General features: G+C 34.5%; 1 protein-coding gene across 1 annotated transcript; it reads right to left on the reverse strand.

Moving 5' to 3' along the window:
* Positions 1-1,353, reverse strand: LOC143345656 (uncharacterized). Its single transcript, XM_076773020.1, has 6 exons — positions 1,139-1,353; positions 818-934; positions 610-700; positions 392-537; positions 135-267; positions 1-54 (listed from the first exon to the last, which is right to left on the reverse strand). Exons 1-6 carry the CDS (start codon positions 1,351-1,353, stop codon positions 1-3), a joined length of 756 nt encoding a protein of 251 aa, XP_076629135.1.
* Positions 1,354-12,925: the final 11,572 nt, after the last annotated feature.

A 12,925-nucleotide genomic window follows, 5' to 3' on the forward strand; every position in this document is an offset into this window, starting at 1 on the left:
TCATAACTGCGTAGAATAAATGACAGTAAAGTAAGAGAACGACATCTTCACAAGCTGCAAACGAATATTTTCAAAAACAGCATGAGTAAGAATTAAAGAACCATGAATTCTAAACAGTTTCGATATTATGTTACCGTGGAAAATCCCTCGTAAGATGGCGTGAATAGACCTCCGATCTGAATCGAATAATTTCTCAGATTGCGATGCTGCATGAACAAAAACAACTTTTGTTCTGGCACCGCCGTCAGGTACCATCGACTATGGTATCTGTGAAACAAACGCAACACCTGACTCTGTTCAGCAACGACAGACTATTTGAGTACTATTTGGAGACCATCATTTAATTAGCATATGTCTCGTTTTGAAAATATACTTTACGCGTATCACTTACGCGGATGTGAAAACCTTAGTACTGCTGTCTATGATTATTTGCCCCATGTAATTAGTCAGAAACAAGTACAACAAGTGTGCAAGAACGATAACTATTTCCAACACCGCTACTGTGTACTTATTAGTTTGCAGCCTAGCCTGAGATAGCTATACGTTGAAACGAAAAATCATAAATATATATAACCGTATCGTAGAAAAAATACCTATGTCTGTACTTACACGTAGAAGATTAAGGCTCAGGGAAAACACCCCCATTATAAGCAATGTAAAATAGGAAAATCCTAGGGTATTATCTAAGAGTTTGCAATACCTTTAGGAAGTAGACATTCAGATTAGATAATACAATTCAAACGCTGCACGAATTCAAACTTTCAAATATGATTGAAACGGTTAAACATGCTTGAAAATATGAATTAATGGTACTGACTCTAACACTTTTTTGTGCACTTTTATAGCGATGATCAATCTGCCACGCACCGCCTCGTCCCTTTCGAAACTTGAAGATTTCACTACTTTGTCGTGGAACGCATTCTGTATCCGATAACTGTCACAGAACACCGGAGTTAAAATAAGTACGCTTGACTAATAATCATTGGCGAGACCGTGTACTTATTTTAAAATAAAATAAAAACAGTCAAAGGTGAAATTTGCAAAGTATTTGGTAAACCAAAACTTTTTTCAAAGTCGTGTCTTACTGAATTTTTCGTAGCGTCAGTCCCACGTGCACTTACTTTTTAACATATCTTACCGTACCACGTGTAACAGACCACTAGCGTAATGAGAAAGTAACGCCGACGTTGTTTCCGTCCCAATAATGGTGGTAGCTCCGATCACAAGCATAGTATACTCGTGAAAATATGCGACATAAGAGTATATCTTCTTGTCGCTATAATAATTCAATTCAATGTGCAGGTCAATCGATTTTGTATCGAGCGATGCTTCGGAATCGTTTGACCAGGGCATATCGTATATCAAAAAGCAGCACATTGATAGATAAATGATGCCTGTAATACCATGCAATTAATCAGATCAACAGTTCACCTGGAATCGAGTCCTTGAGAATGAGGGTGCATGTAAATAAAACATTTTGGAACATTTATTCATATCTGCATCCCAGTTCCTTTAAAATTGCTTCACCTTCAAGGACTCCACCTTGTTGAAATAATTCTCATTTGCACGGTTACAATTATTAAAGTAACGATAACGATTATTTTTTGCTACGTAAAACAGACAAAATGTTCGTCCTTACATGTAAAAATTTGACTTATCAACGTCGAATGATCGATGTATTTCAGAATTATTTTATGGTCGTTCTCGCTATTTATGGACCTCCAGTTATCTCGAATCATATTTACGAGCTTCTCGATCTACAGTCGCAAAAAATTATCGTTGATTTGAATGAATGGCATAAAAAGTCTGTTGGTGTTTCGTGGAATACCATGCTTCACGCGTTACTTTTCGAAAGTGAAATAAAATCGGCTTACAACGTTCTTGTTCTCGTGAGTTCTATTGAAAAAATCGCGTTACGTGTGCATTACGACATTATTAAAAAAAATTCTAAGTAAATTTAAAAAAACTTACACCATTAATGTTATACCAAAAAGTGCACCACTTATGTAGAAATATACTCGTTATCAAAACGCTTGTCACGGTGTTTAGGAGCTGATTTCGGTTGTAGTTTGGAGCCCGAAACAAAACTACAAACTGAAATTAATTAGCACAAATACTTAAGATTAGAGTCAATTAAACTCCTCAGGATCGAATCATTTTGTTGGAAACAAACAAATATTCAAAATGACGACTCGTTGAATTATGAATATATTTTAATATTAATATTCGAATAATTTTTATACGTCAATTTCTTACAATAGTAAGAGTATGATTATTGTCTTCAAAGACATAATTATATAATCGTTGTACCATGTTCGCTAAATTAAATATTTCTTTTAGCAAATATAATTAATTCAAATCACGTGAAAACATATCGATGAGGAGATAACAGTACCTGAAAGAATATAGAGGAGGTAAGTATCAGCACGGAAAATACTCTTTTGAAGTGCGTGAAACGCGTGTCCTCGTACGGCCATAATCCAACGAACGTCAAAAGAACTCTGCTCAACTTATAGTGATGGTCGTACAAATCGTCCATTTCTGCTCGAAAATTAAAACGCGTCTGCGGCGACGGTCTATCAGGGGGCTTCGCCAGACCTCCCAGACGTTGTCTACCCTCTCCGGTATATTTTCCTCCTCTTGCGTGACATTTGAAAAAATAATGAACTATAATGTTGCAGCAAAAACCGAGGGTCAGTGTAATTGGAAACAATATCTACACAGGGTGGTATAATTATAGGATGTTCATCGATCGGTTCGCTGCGTTACAAATGTTTTCCCCAGAAGGACAAATCGCGCGGTAAGAATCGTGGCAAATTACACGTTCGTTGAGAAACGCAACTTCTTGTTTTTGCAGAAACATTAATCCTATCTCTGCGTTCGATTATCGTCGGCGGAAAACAGATGACCGTTTCTCATAGTTATGGAAACATAATGTCGTTTGTTTTCTTTCTGCGTCGCCCTGTTTTACGTGGCTGCTGGCGTCACAAGTGGGTGGCATCCACAGCTCTATTTTACTTGCTCATTGTCGTTCGACCGTACAACAAGTCGCCCCCAATTCTATCGAAACACACCAGAGACGCATCCCTTGCAAAGAGACTTCGCAAACAAATTGACAGAACTCACGTAACCAGAACATTACGTAAGCATATCTATGATTTTATTCGAAAATTGTGGTACACGTGTCTCTCCCTCTCGACGAACGTTGAATATCTTTTTTAAAATTTCCACATTGTGTATCGTGTCAGTTACGAATGTCCAACCAAAAGGGAAATTAAGAAATATCGATAAGAAGCTTTCCTTGGAAAGGTTTCTCAATGGCGATTCGCTTGACTGTTGACATTAAGTCTGTTCGATTCGCGGTCGAGTATTGCTCGTTCGGATATTCTTGTGTTTGCACGTGTGCCGACTAATACAAACTCGAAGGATCACCAACATTTGAAAGAAACTAATGGTTGTGTATTTGGGGTTTATTGAACTCAATAAGTGCTACAGTAACGTTTCTAACAATGATTCTGTTGTTAATCTGAAGAAACTCTTCCAATTCTCTTCTTATATACTAAAATTACCGATGAGACGTAACTAAAACTAACCACTCAGCCGACGTACCTTGTCGGGGGTTGGATTTCCGAAATCCTCTAAGTCTAGGTTACCGCCCACCAGTCGGGGTGCAAGTAGAGGCCTCCAAAAATAAAAATTTCCCAACACCCGACTGGGGACTACGTCCAGGTAAGTATAGTCCGGGCCACAATATAGCGAGGTCGTAAATTCGAGTGGGTGTCAAAGTTTACACGTTTCAACTCCTGAAACAAGTGAATTGACAGAAATACAAGTAGCTAAGGACCTTAAACCATAGTCAGGGCCGTACGAAAAAATATTTTATCTAGTGTCGCCATTTTTAAAAAGCCGTTTTTAGAGGTATCGTAACAAGTAAAGGTCTTACTCAAGTCTTTAATATCTTACTTTACCTGCTTATAATATATGCATCTAGAAAATGAAAAAAGGTAGTGCAGTTACGGACACAGAAAAACATTCAGAAAGGCACCCCCAAGCAAGATGTCATGTACGGCCCTAAGTGTCGCAGCAGGAGTCAGTCCAAACCTTCAAGAGTTCAGTTTACGACCTCGCTATATTTTAGCCCAGACTATACCAAGACTGTTAATCGACCGCGTGACTAGTTGAAAGGTTTGTGACACGTCAATCGCTATTGAGGATGACGGAGCAGGGCCCTGATACGAGATCCTAATCGCTTCAATTTTGTAATTATTCTTTAGGGCTCGGTCTTTTCGTTCAGCTGTAACTACTAACAAGCGAACTGAAATTAGCTACTATTAGCTTAGTATCATAAACCTCGCCAAGTTCCTCACAAAGTCAATGACTATATTTTACCCTGACATTGATACTGTTCAAGTCTTACATTTCCAGTCACGCGAACTCAATTAAGGGCGACACAGAATGACAATGAAACATTCATTACCACCCCAGTGGGTGGTACATTCGTGATACCGTGCAGTGCACATTGTACTTGTGTGAACTGATCAAATGGGTCTTTGGTACACAATGACTTTTAAAGCTCGCTTCAACGAAGTGCAATACGAGTATAGCAGAGCTCTTTCGTCGACGATTGTGTTTGACGTCTTATGGCGGAAATTCCTTTAAAAATATTATGAAAAATTGCACCAAGAGAGCGTTAGATTAAATGTTTCGTTCAAACTGTGTTTGATGCTCATGTATTTACTACTATAAAACTCTATTCGAGAATTTCGAGTAGAATTCTGTTATTACAAACGATGACATTTATTGATGCAACGAATAGAGAAATAGTAGATAGGTTACCGATATGTTACATATCTGAAAATAAACGTTAATTAATCACGAAAGATCGGTCAGATTCAGAATATGTTTTTCCTTTCACAAATCTTACCGATAAAAAGCCTTCGTATGATATCGTATAGACTTTCCCAAGTTTGATTGTGCTATAATTCATGCTTCTCCGCATAATTAAAATGATTAACTTTTGTGCGGGTAAAGGCATTGCGTACCATTGCGTGTCGTATCTGTAAAATTGGTATAAATTATACATATAGCTTATATTCAACATATACATAATGAATTTCTTTTGAATTTTGCTGAGTGAACAAACTTAAAAATTGTTTTAGCAAATGTTTTGTGACGCACGTTTCTGTGAAAATGTTGGAACTATGGTCGATCAACATTTGTCCCATATAGTTACACATCGATACGTAGAAAAATAGAAAACCCGAATATATAGCCGACTCCAAAAGATCCATGACATTCTGTGTCACTAGTGCAGCTTCAAGGAGCTAAATGGAAATGAATGTGGTGAATTTATTTTTTCTATATTAAATTGATGTTATGTATCATTTTTTAATACGTAATCTTAATGTTATCGATCCTCTCTACAAAATTTCTCTAAAAACATATTAATCATAAAAAAAAGAAGATAAAAAAAGAAATGAAAGGTGCTGTTTATTTTTGATGTATTTAGTGGAGAAACGTCGTAATCTGTAGTAATATACAAAATTAACAAATATAAGAAGTACTCACATTATATAGACTCATGGTTATCGAAATTAAACCAAACACAAGTAGAAGAAAATAAGATGTCGCGAAGGACATGTTTATGATATCGATATACCTTTTAGAATTAATAATTATAAAACTATTTACGTTGGCCATAAAATTTTAAGTATGTTATGTTAAATATGATTAAAATGTTATTTTCTATTGAATAAAGGCAATGTAATTATGCAAAGGATTTTCAAGAAATCAATCGAGTCTGAAAGAAAAGCATGTTGCGATTGAAAATACCAACTTGATGGCTCTTCCATGTAACAGCACTGCTTCGATTAATTTTGCATAAACCAAATATTTCTTCTTTTCGTTAATTGCACATCGTATGCGATAGCTAGGGATAAGTAATACATATTATATTAATTGTACGTAAGCTAATACTTGTTGTGGAAACTATTTTTATTTTCGGAAAACGGAAACTAATTTCACAACTACCCGATCTTACCCGATAATTTTAAACATTGCACAACAATGTAACATCAACATGATTAAGAATGTTTCGGTGGCTATCATTGTCAATAATCCTATTGCACATACAATACTGAGGAATAGATAACATATAGAATACGATCCCGTTCCATCGATAAAAGGTTTTAGAACCTTGTGGACGTAAGTTTCCTTAACCGTAATGGGTAAACATTCGACAATTATTAAGAACCACAGCATTAATGTGATGTTTGCTGTAATTTTGAAAACTCATATTAATATCAGAATTATCGCAAAAAATGAAATAGATTCCTAGGCAGGAGGGGTGTAATTCGTAACATTTAAGAAATAATAAACTCTTTGTAACTCAAACTAATTTCTTCTGAAAAAATGATAATTATAGAAGATTAATCTGCTGTAAATGCTCAATCTCGTGGCAAACTATATTTCACTATCACGACTTATTTATGCTTAACGGATTCAAAATATTTTTTCCAGTTATAACCACGGATTATACCTCGCGCGCTATGTTTTCCAAAAATTTGCATCGTATAAAAAGTGGAATCTCGAAGAAATTAAATGTTTCCCTTACTCATGAACACCGTTCTGATAATTTTAGCATTTTTGGTATATTTCTCCAATATCTTGCACTCGTCTGTGTTTTCTAATTGGTTCCAGTCATATTGAACGTAGTACAAAAGCGTTCTCACCTGTCGCGCACAGAATTCATGAGTATCGCCAATGCAAATGCAAAATAAAGGAAAAAGTAACATTCGCCATCGGTTGCTTACTTTATCCATGTGGATGTAGAATGTCAAATACTTGCTGACACATGTATACCAGCTTACGGTATATATTAACGACTTCGAAAACTCATGTAAAACGTTCTCGTCCGCGATTAATGCAGCCACCTAAAATACTCGTATTTCCTTGACAATTGTAACTCCATAATAAATTGCTCGTTCGGAAAGAGTTACCTAGTGAGATAAAATAATAAAAGAGATGTTACCTGAACCAGTGCGGATATCGTGAAAGTAATCAAGGAATAGAATCGTTGAATCTTTTCTGGCCATCTAGCTTCCATATTCCAGAGCCCCAAATATATTAGAAGTTTGTGGGTGAGCTTGTAGTAATGATAGCCAGCGAAATCCATTCTCGATCATAGGTTAAAATACTACTGCGAGTATTTGCTCGCTCCGTCATTCCACCCTCGATGTTCTCTAATAAAATATTCTCTCCTTTCGAATTTACCAGGGAAATTCGTAGCAAATTGCATACAAATTATATTGCGATAGACGCAAGTGGCGTATCGATCCGTAAGTTTAAAGAAAAGTATCGCGAGGTAACATAATTCTCCTGCTACAGAGAAACAGTCGCATATTCTGTGGTATTATATTGTTGCAAGTAGTTATTTTCTTGCTGTGAACCCTTCTTTGTTATAAATTTTTAATCGACGCAGGTCCGATCGCAAGTTGCAACGAGGGGAAGGTGTTCCACTGTCTGGCTTCAAGAATTGCGCAATGAAGACTTCCCTTCCCGTTGGAACTGAACTTACAATCAGTAAGTTGCAATCAACCCGCAAATGTCAGTTATACGTAAACCTCGCTCCCTTTGCCGCATAATTGCCTTTATTATTCCTTAACCATACATATAATCCTTCTAGTTCGTCAGAGGGTTTCTACCACGCATTGAAGTCACTCAAGCTCCATTAGTTTAATCTCAATACCTAAGTGGCAAGGACTGCTTGCAAGAAAGAAACTTCTGATACTTCTAATCAAGGAAGCTCACCTTCGTTCCACGGTCGAAATATGAATGGAACTCGGAATGTTTTAACTCTGTCTTTTAATTGCCAACGCTTTGCAGGTAAATATATACAGATACAGATTATAACGACGAGATGAACGAATGAAACGAATGTGAAGGTACCATTAATTTATATTATTTTGCAATTTTATTATTTTTTCGAAACTTTGAATTTATATTGGAACAAAGTATAAAATTTATTTTTCAATTCAATAAGGCTAATTGGAACGTCAAAGTAACGAGCTAGCGACAACTATTTTTAAATGTATGTATTTATAAATACGAAAGAAATTCCGTGGGAGTCGTCTATTTCAATAATGTGATTGAAAATATTATTAAATATAGTGAATGATACTTTGACAGAAAATTTTTGCTTTAATCTTTTGCTATTTTGACTGATGAATTGTGTCGTCTGCATTTTCCTACCTTAAATAGTCAAGTAGGCAATTTAAGTAGGTGGTTTAAGTTTACAAACACTTGAACGGTAAAAGTAACCTCAAAATGAATTATTTCGTTGTGAAAAGTACAAATTTATTTGAGAAAAAGATTACACATTAGTTTAATTTATTACTTCAATTGTCCTATGTTTACACATATTTTAAAATTATGTAGGGGTCATTCCACGTGGAATCGGACAGTTTCTCGAGTAAGTTTTGAAATCATGTTCAATTTTAAACGTACCTGAAAAGATTTTTCAATATTTTGGTAATTATTTAAGTTACTAGAATCGCGTAAAGTTGAGGACTACCTTTCGTTCAAGAATTATAGCCGTTTAATTAATAAACGGATGAGAACACGCATTTGGTTGGTTATGGCAATCCATTAAGAAGACAAACGAGGTGTATTATGTTTTAATTTTATCAGATTTTTAAACAGTTCTTCGTTTAAAAGCATGACATTTCTTCTAAATAATTGCATAAAAAATGGTGAAAAACAATTTTCTTTTAATCGGTACAACTTCTATTTGTACTGTAATATCTTCGCTACAAGCAGCCAAGAGCGCATTTTCATCCCTTTATTAGTTCAGCAGATATATTTTGCGAATAAAAGGTAGCACTCATCTTTATACGTTTGTAATTTCAACAATTTACAAAACTTTAAATATCTTTTCAGATACGTTCAAACGTCCCTAAGGTCTACAACATATTTAAAATTAAATGTGATTTGAAAACTTACTCCAAAAAGTGTCCGATTTCGCGTGGAATGACCCGTAGATGTTTTAGAGTACCTCCTTCGAAACTCATTATACGCTTAACGTAATTTTATTTTCGTTAATCGAGCTATTTATTGTTGTACCGAGCATAAGAACATGAAATAGGTGAAAGTCGTGCTAGACATCTAAAATGATATCGTAATTTATTATCGATTAAATATGAGAATGAATCGAATATTGTAAAAAAATATACGAATACTTATAAGTATTTGTATACCTTTATAAAACTTTGAAACGATACATTATATATTTTAGTAAGTGTGATTATGCGGTTCTTCATATTGGTTTGCATGACGAAACGTAATATTCTTCGTGCATCTAAAGGAGCTTCATACAATGCTGTATCGTATCTATGAAGTTAACAGAAACTAGAATCGAATGAAATAATATCCCAGCAATTTCTTTGCGAGTTTAAATAAATTGTGTGACTACTTGTGCGCGTACGTTTATTTTTTGGCCCATGTGGTGACAGAGAAGCGAATAAACAAATTAACAAAAGATGGTGAGAACGGACTCCAAGAGATTTCTCATGTTCCTCAATTGCACGGACGAAAGTATCTGTTATATACACAACAAATACATTGGAAAACATTTGTCTTGACGGATGGTAAATTTTAAGTTACAAATAACTTGGAATCGTAAAGTGCAAAAGTTATCACAGTTAAATAAAACAAGTTGCCATCAAGGAAATATATTATTTAAGTATAAAGTAAGCAATTAAATTCATTCTAAACATAATATAAAAAGTACTCACCAAATAAAGGTTCAGGCTGCCAGAAATCATACCATTTATAAGTAGACAGAAGTATGATGTCGACAAGGTGATCTCAAAAGCGTTAATGAATCTTTAACAATGTCGATTATATTCATTCAGTTCATTAATATTAGTGCTATAATTTGTGCGATAATTTTAAGACATGAGACAAAATACTTGTGTTATTAAAATAGAAAAATTTAAGATAATGAAACCTGTTCCTAAAAATACTATAAAAGAAAATACTTACTGTATGATTCTGTGGTGTATCTTTCTCGCCATAGCCAAATTATTGTAAATTAAACACTTATCTTTCTCGGTTATTGCACAATGATATCTATAACTGGAAAATAATTAACTTGTATTCGTTCTGGTAAAAAGCACAGACAGGTCTCGTATATTTAATTTAATTTAATCGTTACGTTCAAATATACGTTTCTGATCTTGAATACGTCATTTGAAAGGAAACAGCTTCGAAATTCAAAGCACAGCTACGAATTTCAAAAGTATCTCATTTTTTGTAGACAACGAATTGTATATTTCCACATATTACCCAATTATTTCATAGAATACGAAAACATGTTGCGCGAACATGTAAGTTAGTAATTCGGTGGTTATTAATATTATCGCTCCTAATACAAAAGTACAAATCGCCTGGATGGAATGACCAATATTAAATCCCATTCCTTGATCAGAATCTTGTATAAACGCAAATTAGGTGTGAGGATGAGATTCGTTCAGATCCATCACTGTTTCAAAAATAATCGGCAAAGATTGCGCTAAAATAATGTAACTTTGGAAGGGATTACACAATGCTGTAATTATTTTAAATCTCGTTAAAGATAAAAATATATATTGTTGAATAACTGTGATAAAAGAACTATGTTTGCATACCTATGAATATTACTTTCTACAAACAACCGCGTTCCATATAGCTCCTATGGTTTCAAACTCGTTCTCTTCTTGTAAGTCGGTCCAACTGTGTTTAATTTGCTGAAAAAGTATGCATATCTGTCGCACGTAGAGAAAGTATGAGCAGTTAATAAAGGAAAAAGAAAATCCAAAATCGCTTTAGAACGGAAGTGCTTATTTTTCTTCTATTAATCTAGAACGTTAAATATTTCGAACAACTCACATACGTAAACGAAGCAAGTATTAACGTTTTCGAAAGCGTGCGAAACTCGTACACAGTCTCAACGCATACTGCTAACTGAAATAACATGACTTTCGTATGTTTACCGAATAATACAATGTGCTTACCTTTTCGAGTAACAAGAGTGTGTTAACAAAATTAGTTGCAGAATAAGCTCGAAATAGTTGAACATGTAAAAATGTAAACCAAATGACAATACTTGGGAGACAACCACTGCCAGTAAAAAGAAACCGAAAACCAGCCTCTGAAATGTTTCGAACCACGACGATTACGTATTCCATAATCCAAGAATTTGTAAGCTGAGGTGGTAAAACTTGTAAAATTTATAGCTAAGAAGGTTCATCTTCGATCGACCGACGAAATACGAATGGAGCTCAGAGTTAATCGACTTGACTGCCAACCCCTAACGCTTCCCAGGTAAATATTTTCTCTCTTGAATTAACTTTGAAAAAATTTTCGAAAGGTGAAAGAGTGACGTGTCAATTGATATATTGATATTTAATTATGGCGGAAACGCTTATTTACCGTTATATTTTCTCGCAATCGAAACAATGGTGTATTTTTGGCTACTATTTTATTACGAGCGCCTGCTTTCTTGCTACCGGTTCTTTTTATAAATATTTAGTATGGGCAAGCGTGGCTCTCCTGTCCGAATAATTACCAGTAATCTTCAGTTTCGATTCGCTGGTTGCACCGATAACATCAGAATCAGTTTACGGTTCGCGATTGAAAAGCAAACTTACAGATACTTGACCATTAATTATTAATAAGAAGATTAGTGAATGAAAATAATGTGGAGGTAATATTTATTTACATTACTTTGAAATGTTACTATTTTTTACAGCATGAGAATGATCGACGCAGAATTTATATAGGAATAAACTATAAAATGCATTTTTCAATTGAATCAGATAAATTCCTACGTCGAAGTAATAAATTCACACAAATGATTTTAGAGGTGTAAACAGAAAACCTGTTATTTGTCATTTAAAATAACTGGAGGTGAAATAGAAAGAAAGTCAAGATTTCATAACATTATTTATTACTATTTGCAATAGCATAGCGTGCCAAGTTAATATTGAAACACGCAAAAACAAACAAGCACACCCGCCAATAACAGTTGGTTGCATTATATTATTAGAATAATTATTTTGTGATTTCTGTATCAGCTTAGAGACATAAGAACCGTAAAATACGACACTGATGATTGCAGTATCTAAAATAGGAAAGTAGATTTTTAATTGAACAACCGCTCGTGATTGCATTGCGTTACTAATTTCCAATACTTGTTAATCAGTTACCATTGAAAATGTCCGATATGACGAGGAAAATATATTCTTCCAGTGGCGAGTGAATTATTTTTGAAACTCCTTTTCATAAACAATAGTAGGAAATTTTGTATTGGCAACGGGGCTAACCATTCCGAGTCATATCTAGGGGATATGAAAATAGACACATTGTGGATATAAGCTTTGGAATTTAATACACCTTGCATTATTAATCAATACTATGTTTTAGTTACTTTAGTCTACTTTTCAGTCTGTTAGTTACTGATTCAGTTTTATAGCTAGACTTGCACATTACAGGGAAGTAAAAAATGGAGGAAATGTTAAGATCACTCACACATCGATGGAGACTTCTTCGTACTCATTTAAAATTATCTCACCCATATAAGAACAGTAGAACGCGTTAACCAAGTGTACGATAACCATTGCAAATGAAATGAATGCTTTTCCTGAATTACTTATATATAATACTGTTTGTGCAAACTGAAAAAACGAAACATCGATTAATATGAAATTATAGAAATGCAAATATAATAGTTTATATCATAATTTGTTACTACTTATAAACGTTTGTTACGTACGGTGGGTTAACAAGATGCAATTGACACAATTATTATTCGTAATATAATCGATTCACTTATATTATGTCAGAATAATGCATTTGCAAGCTCCCAATCATTTTGTAGACCATAGCA

The sequence above is a fragment of the Colletes latitarsis genome, chromosome 9 (genome assembly GCF_051014445.1).
Source record: "Colletes latitarsis isolate SP2378_abdomen chromosome 9, iyColLati1, whole genome shotgun sequence".
In the NCBI taxonomy this organism is placed as follows: domain Eukaryota; kingdom Metazoa; phylum Arthropoda; class Insecta; order Hymenoptera; family Colletidae; genus Colletes; species Colletes latitarsis.